The 18,840-nt window shown below is 45.5% G+C and overlaps 1 protein-coding gene across 7 annotated transcripts in view; it reads left to right on the forward strand.

Moving 5' to 3' along the window:
• Positions 1-18,840, forward strand: part of RBFOX2 (RNA binding fox-1 homolog 2) — a 686,272-nt gene that overhangs the window by 247,661 nt on the left and 419,771 nt on the right. The window contains exon 1 of one of the 7 annotated variants that reach the window (XM_078640447.1): positions 14,158-14,604. The exons of the other annotated variants lie outside the window; for them this stretch is intronic. Within the exon in view, the coding sequence (XP_078496573.1) occupies positions 14,563-14,604 (42 nt within the window). The 5' untranslated portion in view covers positions 14,158-14,562. Of the gene's footprint in view, positions 1-14,157; positions 14,605-18,840 lie in introns of those variants that run through there. 7 annotated transcript variants of the gene reach the window in all.

An 18,840-nucleotide genomic window follows, 5' to 3' on the forward strand; every position in this document is an offset into this window, starting at 1 on the left:
CACACGAGCACACCTACACACACACACACACGCACACACAGAGCCCCCCCGCCGCACACACGAGCGCGTACACACACGCACACAAGCGCCCCCACCCCCACAAGTAAGGCTCACTTACCGCCACTCCGGACTTCAGCCGCCACCGCGGGGCTCTCCCTCGGGCATGGGAGCCCCGCGTCACCAGCACTGCTTCTCTCCGTGGGCGCGTGCGCGGGCTTCTGAAGACGGAAGCCGCCCCACGCAAGGTTTCGGTTTCGCTCACGGCTTGTTCTTCTAGGAGCCTTCCAGCAAGAAGCCGACGAAGACGGACCAGGCTCATGATAAACATACTCCGGCTTTGTTTTGTAGGGAACTGAACAAGGTGAGCTATTGAAGCTGTGTCAGGTCAGTCAGTACTTAGCTATTTGTGCTTTTATTTCAGAAGTGATCAGGAGTGAAATCTAGAAAGGGATATCTGAAAAGATGGGGGAGGTGTGAGTAGTGAACTCCAGTGAGCTGCAGCACTGTTCAGGGGCAAGAACCGGGCTGTTCTAGCGTGTAGCCTGGCTGTTTTACTATTTTAGTAAAACTTTAATGTGACCAGGCCTTTTTCCCTTCAGTGCAAAAGAGAATGTAGTCCGACTATTCTTGTGCAAAGGTCTATTTGATTCCCCCCCAAATCTTGCGTGACATTCTGGGTGCATGTTGTGTGGCGTTTTCATGGTGCCAGTGGTCCATTATGCATGCTCCTGGCACAAAATGTAGGGTGTGGACAGGTCCGTCTCTTTCTATGACTGGAACGAGGGAGATGGTGAGGCTAAGTTGAACCAACTTTGGACTTTGCTTTAATTTCATATATGTTCCGATGTGTCCACTCGTCCTGCTTGTTCTTTGGCCGACATCTAGCTTTCCTTGTCGTTGCTTTTTCTTTTCTTTTTCGGATTAGATGTGTGTGAACCATTCTGAATGTCACATGCTTTCAATTTTTTACCGAATTTCAGGCCGAGCGTATGTTCAAAACTTACGTTTTTTGCGATTTATTTACTTTTATTGGTTTGAGCCGCTACGCATATTGCTGGGGGGAGTTTCCAGTCTGCACAGTTTCCATTACTTCCATGTCCGCCGGTGTTCATACTTCACGCCGCTGAACTGAACAGAAGGAAAATGCACCGCCGCCCAAATTTGGCAGTTCTGGGGGCAATCACCACAGCTGGACCTCTACAATCCGATGGGCCCCTTAATCTTGCAATGCGGTCGCCTCTTTGGTCTTTAAATATGGGCTCCCACTACTCCACAGGGCCTACAGTCGCTGGCAGCTTTCAGCGATGATGACCTGTCATCAATAGCCGCCCCGGAGCAGGGAAAATACGGCCCAGCGCCGGAGCAATGGACCCACATGTCCGACTGCATGCGCTGCTTGTCTCGACCCGATACCCTCTATTTTGGCAATAATGTGATCTCCTGTATTTCTTGACGCCCCTCTATCCATTCCCGGCAGGCCCAATATTGTGCCTCCTCCAGTTTATCCTATGGTGTTTGTTTGCCACCATGAAAGGCTCACCGAGCACAGAAGGATGAAAGTCTGACTCAACCCAGTCGGGATTAAAACTCGTGGCGTGCAATTGTGATATTTAGATGTTGAAAACGTGATGGTATTGACACCTTACGATTTCCCCCATTTTTAAAATTCATTTCGTGTAAATACGCACAAAAAAGTCAGTTTATACTGACTTTTTTTTTTTTGATGCACATAAGTACACGGAAATGCCTGCGCACTCTCGCAGAAGATCTGAACAGCGTCTTTCAGCACACGAGTGACATTTTTGCCGAATGGACAGATGTCAAGGAGGCAGGCCGTAGCCACAAAAGTGGTTTCCATTGTCCAATGTCGGAAATATGTTAAGGAAGCAGAACGGGTCATTGTTTTTTAATTTTTTTATTTACATGCTTAATAATGGCTGGCCCGCTTAATGAGACACGCAGCTCACCCAACTCGAAACAAGCATTTCCAATGCAATAGATCTCGCATTTATGCAAGTTTGAGCTGTTGCCATTGTAAATGACAATGCCTTTTATTTATGTATTGGTTTTTAAATTTTAAATAAAAAGCATGGACAATTACAATGCCAATACCTGAAACTTGTCATTCCTTTCCTCCACATATTGTTGTCACTTAGCGCCCCAAGGCGGATTTAGGACTTATGGACGCTATATTAGGACACGAAGTAACATCATATTGTCCCTTCTCGCCATGCTATGCACCACCAAGCTCAGGTGTTCATTTATACACCAATTCAAAGTTTGAAAAAAAAGTGATGCAACACATTGTCATACACAATGCCAATAACTCAAACTTTAATGCTGCAAGACCTATTGCATTGTAAATGCTTGTTCTTAGAGGCGGGGAAATCTTTTCTCCAGGCTCTCTCGGCTCTTTTACAGATCTGCTTTAGTTTACGGAGTATAGGAGTATACCATGGTGATTTGTTAGGCCCTAGATTCATTCGACGGGTCTTTTTTGAAAGGACTCTATCTAAGGTCCCTTGCATCCCATTATTGAATTGGTTGTTGGCTGCTTCAGGATCTGGATTGATAGAAGGTATACTACCTTCTAAAGAGGAGGCCCATTCATCTAACGGAAATTTTGGCCAACAACAAGCTGTTTTCCTTGTAGGTTGGACAAAAGGAATGGCAACATTAGGGGACCAGTAGAGAGAGATCAAGTGATGATCTGACCAGGGGATGGGTGTAGGCTCCAAGCAGCGCAGCTCCTGGAGGTTAGAAAAAACAGATCAAGAAGGTGCCCTTTCACATGAGTAGACTGGGATACCTTCTGCAGGAGTTGCAGGGCTGCGAGATCAGAGGAGAGTTCTAAAGCACTTGTTGATGCAGGGTCATCAAAGTGAATGTTTAGGTACCCTGGATAATAAAATTGGAGACAGTGCTCGCCAATTTTGTGACTGCTTCAGGTAGAGAAGAGAGGTACTGAGCCAAAGGTCCAGGAGATCGATATATAGGAATACCTGAAAGGGAGAGGAGGGGTGTGAGACCTATGGAGAAATGAAGATTCTCACATTCACATGAATGAAGTAGCAAGAGAAGGAAATGTAAACCTATTTTGTTGAACAGTTTCTGAGCCCCAGAGGTACAGTCTGTGGACTACTTTGCGCCTTCCAGATTACAGTGTGGGTCAAGCTTCCTGTAGGATATGCTGCTGGATTGCCTGGGGAAGAGGATCCCTGCCTGCTGGGAGATGGGTTTCCGTATTGCACCCAGCAGAAGAGAACCTGCCTAGAAGGAGTTGGAATAGGTGTAGCTGCACAGCCGACCTCTTGCATTTGCTAGTGTTCACTATCAATGTGCAGAAATTACACCTGACTCAGGCGCTCCCTTTGATCGAGCCACACTGGACATGGTGCCGTTTCAGGCCTATCCTCCGGAGTGATGAGTCTAGGATATTTATGCTATGATTCTGATGTTTCAGTCTCAAGCCTGGATTTTTATGAGACTGACTCTGATGCTGCTGGCCTCATGGCCTTCTGCATCTTGCTGGTAACACATGCCCACTGGCTTATGCAGGCTCTGCAGTGGGACCGGAGATCCCAATGGGCGCAGCAACAGGGAAATCTCTGACCTTGTCCAGATATCGGAGGAAACTGCAAAAGATCTGCAATGGTAGCTGATGAATCGTGATTGAGTCAGCAGCAGACACCTCTTACTTCCCCATCCAGAGCTCACAGTGGTTACAGATGCTTCACTCCTGGGTTGGGGCGGCCATCTGGGACAGGTGAAGATCAAAGTTATCTGGTCTCCGGCAGAGTGAGCTCCACATCACCTTTTTGGAGTTGAGAACGATCCACTTGGCATTGAAGGCCATACTCCCTTTCATCAAGGGAAGGATAGGTCAGGTGTTAGTGGACAACACCACCACCATGAGTGACTACAATGAACAGAGCGGGTGGGGTCATGGACCCTGTGCCAGGAGGCTCTGCGCTTCTGGACATGGCTGGTACGCTATGACATTTTCCTGGTTGTACAATACCTAGCGGGCTCTGCTAACTCCAGGGAAGACAAACTGAACTGTTGATGACTTGCTGATTGCGAATGTCGTCTCCATCATTCGATTGTGCCAGGTCTCTTCCGTGACTGAGGAGAACCTTTGTTGGATCTATTCGCTACCTCCAAGAATGTGCAATGTCAGCTCTTCTACGCGCTGGAGTTTCCAAGGCAGCTCTTGCTTGGAGACGCATTTTGACTCTAGTGAAATTCAGGCCTCCTGTATGCCTTCCTACCCTACCACCCCTGCCCAGAGTTCTCATCAAGATCAGGAACAACTGGACCCAATTTTTCCTTGTAACTCCAGATTGGGCATGAAGAGTATGTTATTGCGAACTCCTGAGCATGAGCATTCATCCTCCGATCAGGCTGCCATTTCGGGAGGATCTCATGTCACAGCAACAGGGCATAGAGATTGAGCAGTCGCAGCTAGCTGTCTTTGACTTTTCTTCAGAAATCTGCAATGGTATTTTAGCAGCCAGGCATCCCTCAACTAAGACCATATGTGCCTGCCAGTCAGAATACTTTATTTCGATAAATGAATATCATAAAAGACAATGGAACCATACAAAATATACAATTAAAAACACTTGTTAGTACAGCATAAAATCAAAGTCGTAATCCAATTAAAAATCATCCAGAAATATACATAAAATGAGTTTCATCAATTAAAAACACAATAAATAAGATAAAAACAAACCCTTTTAAGAGCCACCCCTGACAAGTTTTGGTGTACAATCATCATATAATATACATCCTAATTCATTTATATACAATTAGTCAGGCAGTTTTTCTTGTTTCTAATCCTTACAGCACCCACCCAAAAACTTGCAACATGAAAAATGATCCTAGAAGACTGTAATAATTGCAGGTAAAGGAGGGTAGGCTTGACCTGCAGAAAGCCCCCCTCCTTAAGTATTGGGACCAAAAATGTCATCCTTAATTCCGTGTAGTGACTACAGAACATTAAAAAGTGCATTGTGTTCTGGGTGGAAAAGTTGTCACAGGAACACGGCGGTGCTTTTTCGGGGGTACTCCAGGAAGGAAACAGTCCTAAATTCAAATGTATCAGGTTAAAACGGAAACGGGTTAGGAGAAACCTATGGAAGGGACGATTCACCACATTTAGGTAGGTTTCGGGACCACAAGAGCTGGCAATAATGAGATTAGTCCTTACAGTAGGTTTTTTTAACTCGCGTTCCTCTCTCTCCAGAGACAGCAAATCTGCCATTGCTCCCTTAATTAGGGCAATATCCTTTGGTCTTATTAACTCCGGGGAGGAGAAAAGCCCCAGTCTCCCAAGTTTAGTCAGAGTATTTTTAATGTAAGACAACCACTCACTCTTGCTATAATTTTCTAGAAGGAGACAATCTTTCATGATAGTATGGTTCAGGGTGATTTCCTGGTTCAACCAGGTCTTCAACCAGCATATTACAGGAGCCATACTTATAATGTCAGAAATAAAGCCTACCCCCAATTCAGAATGGATAGTATAGGAGGGCGTAGACTGTGGCACTGAGAGGACTGATCTCATAAATTTATTTTCGGTCACCTGTAGGCAATCAGAGGAGCTATATCCCCATATTGAACTGCCATATGTGGCTACTGAGAGGCATTTTGCCTTATAGATTTTCATTAGTGCTGCAATAGGCCAAGCCCCAAGTTTTTTCGTAAAGCCCTGGAGTGCAGAGGTAGTTCTTGCAAAGGAAATGTTTCTATTTTTAAGCTGCGGGCCCCAATTCCCTCTCTCATCAAATGTAATCCCCAGGTAGGGGAATGTGGGCACCCTGCTAAGTTCTCTTTGCCACAGAAAAAAGTTTTAGACTGCTTTTTCCTGGAGCACTTCCCCGTAATCATGATTTGGGACTTTTTTACATTTATTTTAAGATCCAATTATCCCATATAGGTCCCAAATACATCCAGAAGCCGCTGTAATCCAACCCCAGACCGAAAAAGGACGGCGTCATCCGCGTATAGGAGAACTGGGATACCCAGTTCTCCTATGCGCGGTATGTCAAGGGTAGCCTCTTTTAAAGCAGGTTCAAGGGCGTTTATATATACTGTAAAAAGAAGCGGGGCCAGGATACACCCTTGCCTGACCCCCCTTTCTGAGTTAAAATAACTAGTACAGCGCCCCTCGGCAGTAACTCTGACGGAGGCCAAAAGGCCAGAATGTAAGTCTGCCAAGAGGTCAACTAAAGCCCGATCAAGAACCATGTTAATTAAGATTTGCCATAGCTTGGCCCTGTTTACAAGGTCAAAAGCCGAAGAGAGGTCCATGAACCCCAAGTACATTGACCCCTCTTTGACCTTGGTATATTTGTCCACTAACATTTGCAAGTTAAGGCATTGGTCTAATGTGCTTCTTTTTGTTCTAAACCCATACTGTAGATTAGACAGGAGCCCTCTGTCATTAACCCAGTCTGTGATTTTATGCAAGATTACCCGCCTGCCATTAGGACAAGTTTGTGGCTTGTTGTGCTGCCAAACATGTTCTCCTCTCTGCACCTTTGTTCGTAGTCTTATTGTTTATTTTGTAATCCCAGCAATGGTTTGTTATGGCACAGTTGAAGTGTATCTTTCGACCATATCGGCATTCTTTCGGTCGCTGGACCAGCCCAATTGTGACCTATTTCCTAAAAGGACACCGTAATATTTTTCCCCCAAAACCCTTCATTATGGCCCAATGCAACCTTAGTTTTGTTCTAATATTTTGTATGGGCTCACTCTTTGAGCCCATGGACAGTTCAGCCACATTGGCCAGAGCATCATGCTATGGACCTTTTTTTGCTCCACTTCCCCTTTCTAAAGAGGAAGAGAGACTTTACTGACTGAACCCAAAAAGATCATTGTTGTTCTACATTGATCGCACCAAAGAACACCGGGTGGAGGATTAACTGTTAGTTGGGTTCAGCGGAGTAAAGAAAGGAAAAGCCTTACAGAAACGGACCATCTACAAGTGGATTGCGCTCTGCATTAAATTCTAATATGCATTGGCCAAGAAGCAACTCCCTGGGGGCTTTGGAGCTCATTCCACCAGAGCCAAGGCTGCGACCACTGTTAGCTTGAGGAGTCCCCATCCTGGATATTGGGCAGGCCGCTACTTAGACATCTCTGCACACGTTTACCAAGCACTGCTGCCTCAACAGTTGGGTTTGTTGCGACGATCTTTTGCCGATTCGGTCCTCCGGGATTTGTTGATCTAATCTGTTCGCAGAATATCATCTAGGGAGGTATTGCTTGGGTATCTATTCTAGGGTAAGGAATCTGCTGCTAGAAGTCTCTAACAGATGAAGAAGTTACTTACTTTTGGTAATGCCTTATCTGGTAGAGACTATCTAGCCGCAGATTCAATCTGGACCTTCCATCCGCCCTACAGCTCTGTGCTTCTGGCACGGAAATGTCCTGAAAAGAAACTTGTGTCATCGTCCTGGGATGGGTGTGTTGCCCAGATAGGATACTATATAGGCACTGTGCACATCACATCCGGTGCTGATGTGGACCCAATCTAGGCCCCTCTAGCACGCAGAGATGCAGCTCAAGATTTTCCGGATCCAATCTGATCCCTGGGGAATAGTCAATGGTATGGAATCTGCAGCTAGATAGTCTCTAACTGATAAGGCGTCACCGAAGAAAAGTAATTGTTCTTTTTGTCTATAGGTCTTCATGCAGCATCCTTACTTAAACTTCACATCATTATCCTGGATGTGCTTGTGTCACATTTCCTGTATTCTGGTTCGAAATAGTTTTATTCACTTTATCTCCTCTCCTAGAAATGAGATGCAACCTCTTTTAACCAGGTTTCAGTCCTCATGTAATATGCCGTTCTATGAGTTGGGAGACTCTTCTCAATCACACTTTCTGTTCTGTTTGAACTAAGCAAAAGGATTGTCCTATTAGCCTTTTCTCCAAAGTTTATTGCGCATCAATATGGGGAGACCATTAGGAAGCCCTCTGTATAAAGCAGCACTGCCGACTTTGCCCTGGTGAATGCTAGAATCAACTCAACCTGTCCCCCTGCCTTTTGCAATGACTACTCTCTTCTTGGGGAGCCGGTATTGGAAGTTTCTGCCTGTTTTATCTATCGATCCTTTGATCCTCAGTTTCCTCGAAAGATCCAGATGCAGACATAATTAGTTTCTGACTCATAGCTGTAATGGGACTGCATCAGTTGTGCTTTTGGGGTTTTCTGTCCATCTCTCTCAAAGCTACAAGAGTGGATCTTGGGGAAAGACTCATACATCTGTTGGAATGGGGAAGAGTGTTTCATCTCTCTCCTCCACTAGTACTGAGAGCCTAGTTCCACTTATGGGCGACCATGAAGGACACCACAGAGTGAATGCGGAATCCAGTGGTCAAGAATCTGCAGTGAGATTTTGAAAATGGAGTTTCACCTCCTCTTGTTCCTTCAACGGTATCCTGCCACATACTGAAAACTCCAGTGAGAGGCGCATTCAGGTTACATTTAAGAGACCTCTTTTAGTTGTTGGGACCCACAAGGATGTCAAAAACGAGTGTGACCCACTCTCAAACAACGTAATTTAGTGTTGTCAGAAATCTTGCATGACCTCTCGATCATTCTACCTCCTAGTTGGATCTCTGTTTTGTTTTGACTTAATTCTATACAGAATTCCTACGTATTTCAGTCTTCCAAGCAAGACTACCTTGCAGTGGTCATCACTTCTGCGAAGAAAGTTGATTATGCCTAAACTTCTTTGAGGATCTGGTGCTGTTCAAGATCTGCTATTTGTTTTCAAAGCCTTCTTTAACTTTCATAGGAATTGAGAAGAGAGCCTAGTGGTATTTTTATGAGACTCTCATTCCTCTGTGGCAGGGAACATTCTTTACAATGTCTTGACATGTCTTCTTATTTACGCAGCATCTCTTACCCTGTCTGCTCTCCTGGTACCTTTCTCCCTCTATTCTGTTCCTGGTTCTCCTCTGTTCTGGGCTCTTTTCCTCTGTTGCTTGTGTTCCTAGTTCTCCTCTACTGTTCCTGGCTCTTTTCCTAAATTGCTCCTTTTCCTCCTCCATGTTTCCTGTGCTATTTTTTAGGTCTCACCTAGCGATGCAGCACCATGCGCTGCCCGCCTAGGCGAGATCTATTGTTGCTGGCTTGCATTGCGAAGGGAGACAAGACAGGTACACGCGTATGGCAAGTTCTGGACAGGTGATGTGCTCGCGTATGGTGCGAGCAGGAGTTGTAATATCGCCGCAAGCGTGCATATCGACTGTGCTGAAGCTTAACAGACAGGAGATGTGCAAGCGTAGGGCTTGTGGCTTTATCACAACTCCTGCTCGCACCATACGTGTGCACATGTCCTGTCCAGGCGCGGTGCCTAGCATGCCTCCCGCTCAACCCCACTCACCGGCTCTTGTGGAGACTCTGCGCTGCTCCTAGGCTGGTCTCCTCAATGGCAGGGGGGACTGGCCTCTTCACCCTGTTACTGGCGCAGCAACACGTGGGGCTCAGTCTTGCTCACAGGAGCCCCGCCTGAAATCCTGCTATGGCCTCACCATGCGGCATTCAGGAAGGCGGGGTAGGCTCCCGCCGGACTTTCCTCTGCAGGGTGTGCTCCCGCCTCGCTTCTCCAACACACGGGGCTCCCTCAGCTCATACTTCCAGCCGCACGCTCCATGCCCCGCCCATGCCCCAGGCAACTGACGTCGTTGCAAGCCTTACGCAGTTTTGCTTTCTTAATGCGCGCGCTCGCTCAGCTCGGGATGTCCTCAGTAGGTAAGAACTTTTACTTTTTTATTTATTCTGCTGTTACTACTCCATACGAGTTGCTGTGTTTTCTTGTTTTCTCCCTGTGCCCTGCTCCCGCTTTACGCCGCCTGCGGCCTCCCAGTTCAGCCACTGCTTACCTCACCTATCCCTGTCTTGGTTGACCTACCCTCCACTCAGCATCTTCATTGCTTTTCCTTCCATTTTGGTGCTCTTGGTGCTTAGTGGCTTCTACCTTTACTCCCTCACCTCACATCATGTGTGTGTGTGTGTGTGTGTTTTTTTGTAGGTCTTTCTTGGAGGGCTTGGTAGCTACAATGTGCTGCCTGGCTTTCTCAAACTGTGTGTTTTTTTCGCAAATTTTAATATTTTTCTTGGCATTTTCTTTTCCAAGATTGACGCGCCATCATGACCCTGTGCATTCATGGTGGTCATGATTGGCCGCTGCAGTGACTTGATGCATATGTGCACAGCTGTGATGTGTCTGCGGGTGCACCTTATTTAAACTTTTCGTCACTGCACTAACATCATCGTCAAAAAGCATTGCAAAAGGAAATGCTTCTGCATTGGCACGAGGGTGCTATAAATGGATGTGATCAATACATTGTGTACTGCCTTCGGGATGTCCAAGAATCTTGAATTCTAACCAGTGCTCTTTTAAAAAATTGTTTCTGTTGTAGGCCTGGTTTCTCATTTTCCGATTTCTCGAGTTTATTCCTACTTTAAATCTTGCGTACAGAGTTTGATATTTTCTTTGAGTAGACTGCTTTCCTTTTTCGAGATCCCCTTCTTCATGGTCTATGAAGGTAGATTGGATAAAAATTATTGAAATGGAATGGTTGAGATAGATGGGCAAATAGAGACGCTGTTTCACCACTTTTTGATCTTGTGCACTTCAAATCACTGGACTACTATAAACCAGACTTTCTTTGACATTTCAGAATGTATATCAAGTGTCACAATGGCTTTACTGCAGTTGATGTCCCCTTGTGCCACCTTTATTTTGTGGTTTGTCATGGAGCATTTTCTGTCATGAGTACTGTTCAACTGTTGGTGTCAATCTTGTGACTGTTAAGAGACTCACCTCTTCACCCCCACCTCCGAAGGCTTGTTAAACATATGAACCCTTTAGGTAAGGTTTCGTCTACATACTGTTTAAGATATTTTATAACATACAAAAGAAGGTGGATTTGCTATTGGTGACCTGCACATCAAATAGTGTCCCCTTATTGTAAAGATTTCAAATGCTAAATACAAAAAATCAAGTAATGAGTGCAACTTTGATGTTTGACGCTCATCCACCTAAGGCGTCAAAACTCTGTGTCCACTAGGAGTGCAACACATTAACAAAAAAAACACCAGAGCACATCACATATAGTAACGTTTATCCTTTGTGCAATCAGCACTCTTCTCCAATCAATATTCTTGCAGGATCACTCTTTTTCAATCCAAGAAAATCACGTGGCGCAGATCATTCAGACTTTATTTCTTTTAAAACACAATGTTCCACATTCGACGCGCGTTTGGCCCTATGCGAAATATGTTGTGTAAGATTCGCTGTAGATTTTTCAAGTTGTTGAAGTTACATATGGATGCTTACTAACTTTTCGGACTACACGCGATGGAACTTATTATGGCTCCACAACCGTTGAGAACAAAGAGGACCTGAACATTTACATATTATATGCATGAATGGGTGCGAAAAATCTATGCCGAATCTTACACAAAGTATTTCGAATATTGGAAACCTGTGCTTTTATGACTATAGTGCTCAATACATTGTGAACAAGCCTTGAGGAAGCCCACATAGGGCGAAACGCGCGTCGGCTGTGGAACATTATGTTTTAAAAGAAATAAAGTCTGAATGGTCTTCTGCAAGAATATTGTTTGGAGAAGAGTGCTGATTTGCACAAAGGCTAAAAGTTAGTATATGTGATTTGCTCTGGTGTTTTTTTTTGTTTTTTTGTTACGGTTTAAGATATTCTGTTTCTGATTCAGTGAGCACTCACAATTGACTACAAGGTATTTGTGCACCCAGTTCCAAATCAATCTTCAAGCATATTTTCTTTGTGGGTGTGAAACAGTTGCTTTAACATTTGCACTAAAGTATCCATCACAAGTGGTTTGGAAATTGTACTACCAATACTGGTGATATTACAGTCCTCTGCTTCTGTCGATTATTCTTAGCCAGCAGTAGTTTGTATCTCTCCTATTTTATCATATAATAGACTCCTATATGCAATCTAGTTGGAACAGGAGCATAACTCACAAGTTCAGGTCTGCAGTTTACCATTATTTAACATGGTTGCTTAATTTTTATGGTCTTACCGAGTACCCTACCGGGATTTATGTTCTAACGATTGACTTCTAAAACATGAGACGAGTAGGGCCTTCAAACCAGCTTTGGAAGGGAGTGGTGGTCTCTAGAAGGCCAGTGGCCTTTGGCTATGTGTACATTAAAAGGAGCCATGGCAATAGAAAACACTCAAGTCTTCTTAGTACTGGTGTTTACATACTGTTGAGCTTTTTTCCCCCCACTATAGGGGCTACAGGAACGTTCTGTTACATGCATAGGCATTGTCTGCATTGGTAGAATTCAAAGAGTTTGGTTGATCAGTGCTGTGATTGTTGACTGTCTAAGGCTATAACAGTTTTATCCCTAGGGAATGTGGCCACGCTTACGGCTTTTATGGACTGTTCAATGCCCTTAGCCACTGCCTAATTTTTCCTTGCTTTACTATCAGCTGGAAATACTTGGAAATCCCAGACATCTTAGGCATTTTATTGAAGTGTCCGCATTGCAAATATAAAGAGGACTGGATAAGTGTAATGGCCTATTTTGTAGGATATGTTTATCTTTATTCAGGGCCTAACATATTTGCAAAACTGACAGATTTTTGTAGCACTTACTACTGGCTGTTTTTAGAACGTCGCAGTGTGGAAACACCAAAGTTAAGGACTATGAAACAATTCCTGGTGCTGCAGCCTCTGCATGTATAGATGTCTCTAAGAGGGAGATGGAAGCAACATGAAGGGCCGAGGTCGGGAGAAGAATCAATGGGCGACGTTGCAATGTGGAGCAGGCAGGGGTGAAGCACAAGGGGCAGGGAGGACACGAATGAACACAACATGAAGGGTTTGGAGAGAAGCACATGGACTAAAGTGAGCAACACAGAGTGAGGGAAAAATGACGTGTGGTAGACCGTGAGACAACACATGCACTATCATGGAACGCTTGACCAACAAGCATTTGCAATGCAATAGATCTCGCATTTGCGAGCGTTTGAGCTATTGGCATTGTAAATGACAACGCCTTTTGTTTGTGTTTTGAAAACTTGCAAACGGTGTGTAAATACGCACTTTCTACTTATAGAAGCAAGGCTGGTAGTAAAAGAGGCGCAGTTACTGCCAGCCTTGCTTCTCGTAAGTAAGGACTATAAACGCCGCTTGCACGTTTTCAAAACACATAAATAAAAAGCATTGCCATTTGCAATGCCAATAGCTCAAACTCTCGCAAATGCGAGACCTATTGCATTGCAAATGCTTGTTGTTTCTGTTACTTGTGTTCCTTGCTCTCTTACTCGGTTGCCTATGTCCCCTGCTTCCTAGGTCTCTCCCTTGACTACTTTTCTCTTGGTTTTTGATTCTCTTTCCCCGGTATCTGACCATCGTCCTCCTGCTCGTGTTGTTGGTTTTTTTCTCCCTGGTTCCAGGCTTTCTCCCTTTGTTGGTCTTCTTCCCAACCTGCTTCCTAGCTCTCTCCCTCGGTAACTTTTCTATGAGATTCTTCTTGGATCTGACTCGCCACTACTGACAGTTTTCTGACCCTCTTCGTGCTGCTGGTTGTTCTCCCTGGATTCCCCCCACTGTTACTCCTGTTCCTGGTTCCCCCTCCCCTAGTATTGCTGACTCGTTGGTTACTGAACTCTGGCCTCAGCAGCTATAATAGTAATTGTCCCCAGTCTCCTGAAGGCACATGACTGATATCACCTGTCTACATCACTCAGCTTCCCCCTCCCCCCTACAGCCTCACACCAGCCATAGTGTGATGGGAACAGCTGATGGAGAGGGGGTCCGAAGCCCCCCCTACGGTCACCGCCAGCACCTCCTGGCAGCTGTCCATCCTGGAGGGAGGGGCGGGGGTGGGGGAGACAGAAGGGAGGGCCCTGGAGGATTGGGGGCGGTGTGGGTGTAACAGAAGGCTGCCCTGCAGCAGTGTGCGTTTTATGGCCCTGATGGTCCGGCCCGTCCTGATCGGCACCTGTCCCCCCTCCCTTCAAATAGGGGGGGGGGGGGCGAGGGGCTCTATCTTTAGCTCTTGCCTTCAGCTACCCACCGAAGCCTCTGCTGTTCGTGGGGCTGAGCCCACGAGGTCAGTAAAGAGAGAGAGAGCGAGCGAGAGAAGGGAATCCGACTGCTTCCCTCTCCCAGTCAGCACATCGGTCCAGGCCCCCCTGCACCGGATCCTTGTAGGTCCACACTCCAGGGCTCTGCTTCGCCGACCCACTCTTCCCCAGAGGACCCCCTGCATCAAATCCTGGTGTGCCCCACATTGGACCCTTGCACCCTTGAGGCTTCTTGGGGCGGGCATCCCCACCGGATCTTGCTACCCGTTCCTCCTAACCTTCACCAAATTGTAGCCCCCTCCTCTCGGCCCCCCACATTTCTTGATTCGCACGAGTTTCTGGAGGCTTTAGTGCATTTTCTTTTCAAACCGTGTTGAAACCATTTCCCCGAGTCTGTGTCTCGAACCCTCGCGCCCCTTGATCAACCAGTGCCAGCAAAGGGCCCTGGCCGAGATGTACGGCGTGTACTGCATGGATTACCGCTACCAGCTACAGGTGAGGGACTGTGTCTGAGAAATGCAGAGATGTCCGGGGTGGCGACTGAGGGGTCATAGAGTGCCATTGTGAGATGAGTGGTGCAGGAGCTGGCAGATTTAACTTAAGAAGAGTCTGGGTCTGGGAGAACTACGGTCATCGACTAATGGTTCTTGCACTGGGGAGAGAATCTGAGGCACTGGCTGTTACCAAGGCAAAGGTATTTCAGTGGGCAACCATATTGGCTTTGGATGGAGCAGTGAAGGGTTTGTGAGAGCGGCCCAAAGCTTTGAGTGCAGGGCGGGAGCATTGTTTGTGTGCCACCAATGTCTCGAACCCTGAAGGCTAATCTCTATTGGGCCTGTAACCGGGCCTGAGAGATGGCCTTGCTGCCTGACCTGTAATATTGGTCTGAGGGATGGTTCTTCCTGCCCTGTACATGGGAGCTAAGAGATAGCTCTGCTGTAGGACTTATATAATATGCCTTGAGTTAGAGCTATTTTGCCTGCCCTGCAACACGGGATCTGAAGGGCACACCTTCAACTGTATCTTCAACATTTGCATCAGGAAAATATGTCCTCTCTGACCTCTAACTCAGCACTTGCACATACTACTGCTATTTTAGGGGCTAGAGCTGTGATTCTTAATTTGTGGTCTGGGGACCTTTGGGGGTCCGGGAAGCCTACTAGGGTTCCGCGACTGCTTAGAATACAAAATAATATTAACACATTAATGAAGTGTACAAATAAAGTAAAATGTATAGTTGAATATTTTAATAGGTTCGTTAAATGTGGAGATTTGAAATTGGAGTCTAAAAAATAAGTTGGTATCCTCAGATTGATTTGAGCGAACAATGCAACTGTGTCAAACATAATATAGTATAAACGATGGGCCACCTCAGTTCAACTTTGCTAAGCCCCAACTTAATTAAAATGTTTTTTAAATATGTTTGTGATTTAAATAACATATTTCATCATTTGTGTATTTGTTTAATGAATGCTTGCTTCTGTATTTTTCGTATTGTTTTGCTGTCAAATCACTGAAAATGCTCAGGCCGAGGTCCTCTGCTTCCAGTAAAGATTAATTGAGGGTATCCGGATTCAATAATGATTCAGTGGAGGGTCCATGGATTTCAGTAAAGTTTGGGTGGGGTTCCTCTAAAGTCGAAAGGTTAAGACCCACTGGGCTGTAGGGATAGTTCTGTCGGACCTTTACATCAGACCCCAATAGATGGCTATTTTTCTTGACTTTTAGCATTGGGGAGGTAGCTCTTGTATCTGCTCTGTAACATGGTGTACTCTGGGAGGTGTGGGTAGTCTTCCTTGTTTAACGAGATTCTCATTCCTCTGCTGTCTGACATGTAACATTCGGCCCAAGGCATTGCAGAGGAGGGCAAAGGGTGAATTCCACCCAACTTGCCACTTCAAATCATAATAAAAAAGGATCTTACATGTATCTATCTGCCTTTAGCATCACCCGAGTAAGTGTTCTAGACGTCTAATGTTCAGAGTCTGTTGGATACTAGGAAGCATTTGTAGAACTCCAGCCATCTGTAGGCATCATACATTGCTTCCCCTGTTTTATAAAAGACATGTTGCTGCATCAGATCAGCAGCAAAGAGTTTTAGGAAGTGAAACGTGCGGTTCCTTGGCGCACAATGAACACTCTTCAAAGTAGCCACTCCAGAGCTCAGAAATTCTGAAAGTTTGGAGGAGCGAGAGAGGCAAAACTCCTACTCTTGCGTGGCAGCCAAATGCAAAGTAGCCTGTGGAAAGAACACCTCCTTTTTGTCTGGCGTTACCCAAGACCACCTGATTTTACTAAAATGATATGCATGAATTGCTATAGGAGCTTTCAGTCAGCCTCTTAATCCATCGTCCTCATCCATTGGCTCTGTTATTGGGCTCTTTCACATTTTTTTCTGCCCACTCCAGCAGACCGCATGGGACAGTGGGTCAGCCCACTTCAACCTTTGGCCATCTTTACTATAAGCGACTCTATTCTGCCCTTTCACAAGGAGCACATCCACTCGCAAAGTGGTTGCCTTCAGTGCCAGGGACTATTATCGCAATGTGACTTTTTGAGGCCCAAAAGGATTCATGCTTTTAGCCAAATCTTATATATAATTTTATTTTTTGGATTGATGAGGGCCCTGCAGCTTCCCGAATAAGAACAGTCCATGACAAAACGAGCATTGACAAAGCTAGAAGGCTGGCACCCAACGGCTGACCTATTGGCTTTGCACTGTTTGTTTTTATCTATTTAAGCATACTGTTACTATTTCCAAGTGCGGCAAATAATACATTTTATTATCTAATTTAATGGTGCTCAGAACTGTCTTATCGACTGAGTGTACATGCACACTAGGCGCCATGCATTGATATGTGGTAACCCATAGTAAAGTGGCTGGAAGTCTGCTGTGTGGATATGACCAGAAAATGCTGACTTACCTAATGTTTGGTGTCACGGTTAGTTTAGTGCACTGAACAGCCAGTATTTATGTTCCTGTGGTGAGCTTGTGTTATCTGCTTAAGGAGAATCAAATGGTCAGTCTGTCCACTGGGGTTTGATCTAGTGGTGTGTGGATGGCATATAGACTGTTGCAGGATGAACCTGTATAGAGGCGCGGGATGCTGTGTCCTTGTCTTTCATACTGGGAAGTTTGCTCGTTTGAGATTTCAGTCCCTGATCTCTTGAATATCTCAGAGCAACAATATATTTACGAAGCGGGGCGTGCGTATTGCGCGACATAATTGTGGCACATGGCTCTGTCTGTGCTGCCACTTTATTCTCTGGGATGTTTATACAGTATGCTGCTGCTAAGAAATGGTCTTTGGTGAACAGCGCGAAGACTCTTAAACTCGGCCCGGTCTATAATGGCCTCCGCGCGTACACCCTGAACAGGACATATAGAGGATCATGGACGCCTTTAATCTTATAGTTGACTTTGGCTCGTGAGAGTGAGCACTGGTACGACATGGAAGCTGCTTTTGGGCTGCAGTCTGTCTATGGTCGTGACCTTTTATGCAGTAGTGTACTAAACATGTTTACGTCCCCGACAGGTGTTCAGTATACTGTATGCCCACAAGATGTTAGGATTTTTTTTGTTCTTTTTATCGGCGAAGTGTAGTGATTGAATGGCTTTCAAGAAAGCTTCTCCTTTAGTAACCGTGAGAGAGCATTTCTCACCTATACAGCATGGCGAGATCTAGCCCTCAAGTGATAGCCCTGTCTGACCTGTAACATGGAAGCTGAATATAGCGCTGTTGCCTGACCTATAACATGGGAGCTGAAGATAGTTATGCTGTTAGACGTTCACAGTGGGTGTTCTGGCAAAGCTGCTGTTGAAAATGTGCCATTTCTGTAGGGTCATCCCTGATTTTTTTCGACTTGTTGCCGGACCTATTTTTGCTTGCTCTAGAACGCTGTGCTCTTTACTATTGCTAGCCTCTATTTGTGCACCTCCTTTCAACATGTTAAAATTGGTATACTCAAGATTGGTTTATTTAATTTTCTTTTATGTTCCTAGTATATGGTACTCATTGGATTGCAGCACTCGGTGTGCCTACCCACTGCACTAAAGCATGTCTCTTGGTCTACCTGTAACCTGGTTGTGCATTTCCAAACTGCAAATTCAACTTGTCTAAATAACCCAATTTTGACAGGCTTAAACCTTACGATTAAATAATGTTTTTCCTAAGTTGGCCTTTTGTTTTGCCAGACTTCTGCCTTTGAGGCTGCCTCAATCTGGATTTTAGTGTTAGATGTGGGAGTAGAGTAGGATCTCTCCCTTTCTCCCTCTCTCTCCCTCTCTCTCTCCCCCTTCCATCTTGGAAATTCCAAAAGTGTGAAGGGTTGGCTCTGTGAGCCTTTACCCCATTGGTTAGGGCATCTTGTCTAATTCCAACCCACTAGCTTGTGCCAGGCACCTTCTTCAGAAAACTCCTGGACCTGAGGAAGATCAGAAGAGGACTGAGCCTGCTGTCTACAGGCTGAGAAGAATCCTGGAGGACTGGGCATGCACTCTCTCTTGTTCCCAGGACAAACCAGTGGAAATCAAGTGTAATAAGGCTGACCTGTTAAAGCTACAGGGATAGAGCAAGTTCAAAGAGGCATTTCCTACCTGCCCAGCTGATCAGTGGCAATTGGACCAGGACTGCCCTCCACTTGACATCTTTTGAGTCTGAGTGGTTCCCCTGGGGGCTTTAGAAGTGTACTCTGGTGGTAGATTGGGAGTTTAAAAATCGAAGCCGGAAA

This window comes from Lissotriton helveticus, chromosome 1_1, assembly GCF_964261635.1.
Source record: "Lissotriton helveticus chromosome 1_1, aLisHel1.1, whole genome shotgun sequence".
NCBI lineage: Eukaryota > Metazoa > Chordata > Amphibia > Caudata > Salamandridae > Lissotriton > Lissotriton helveticus.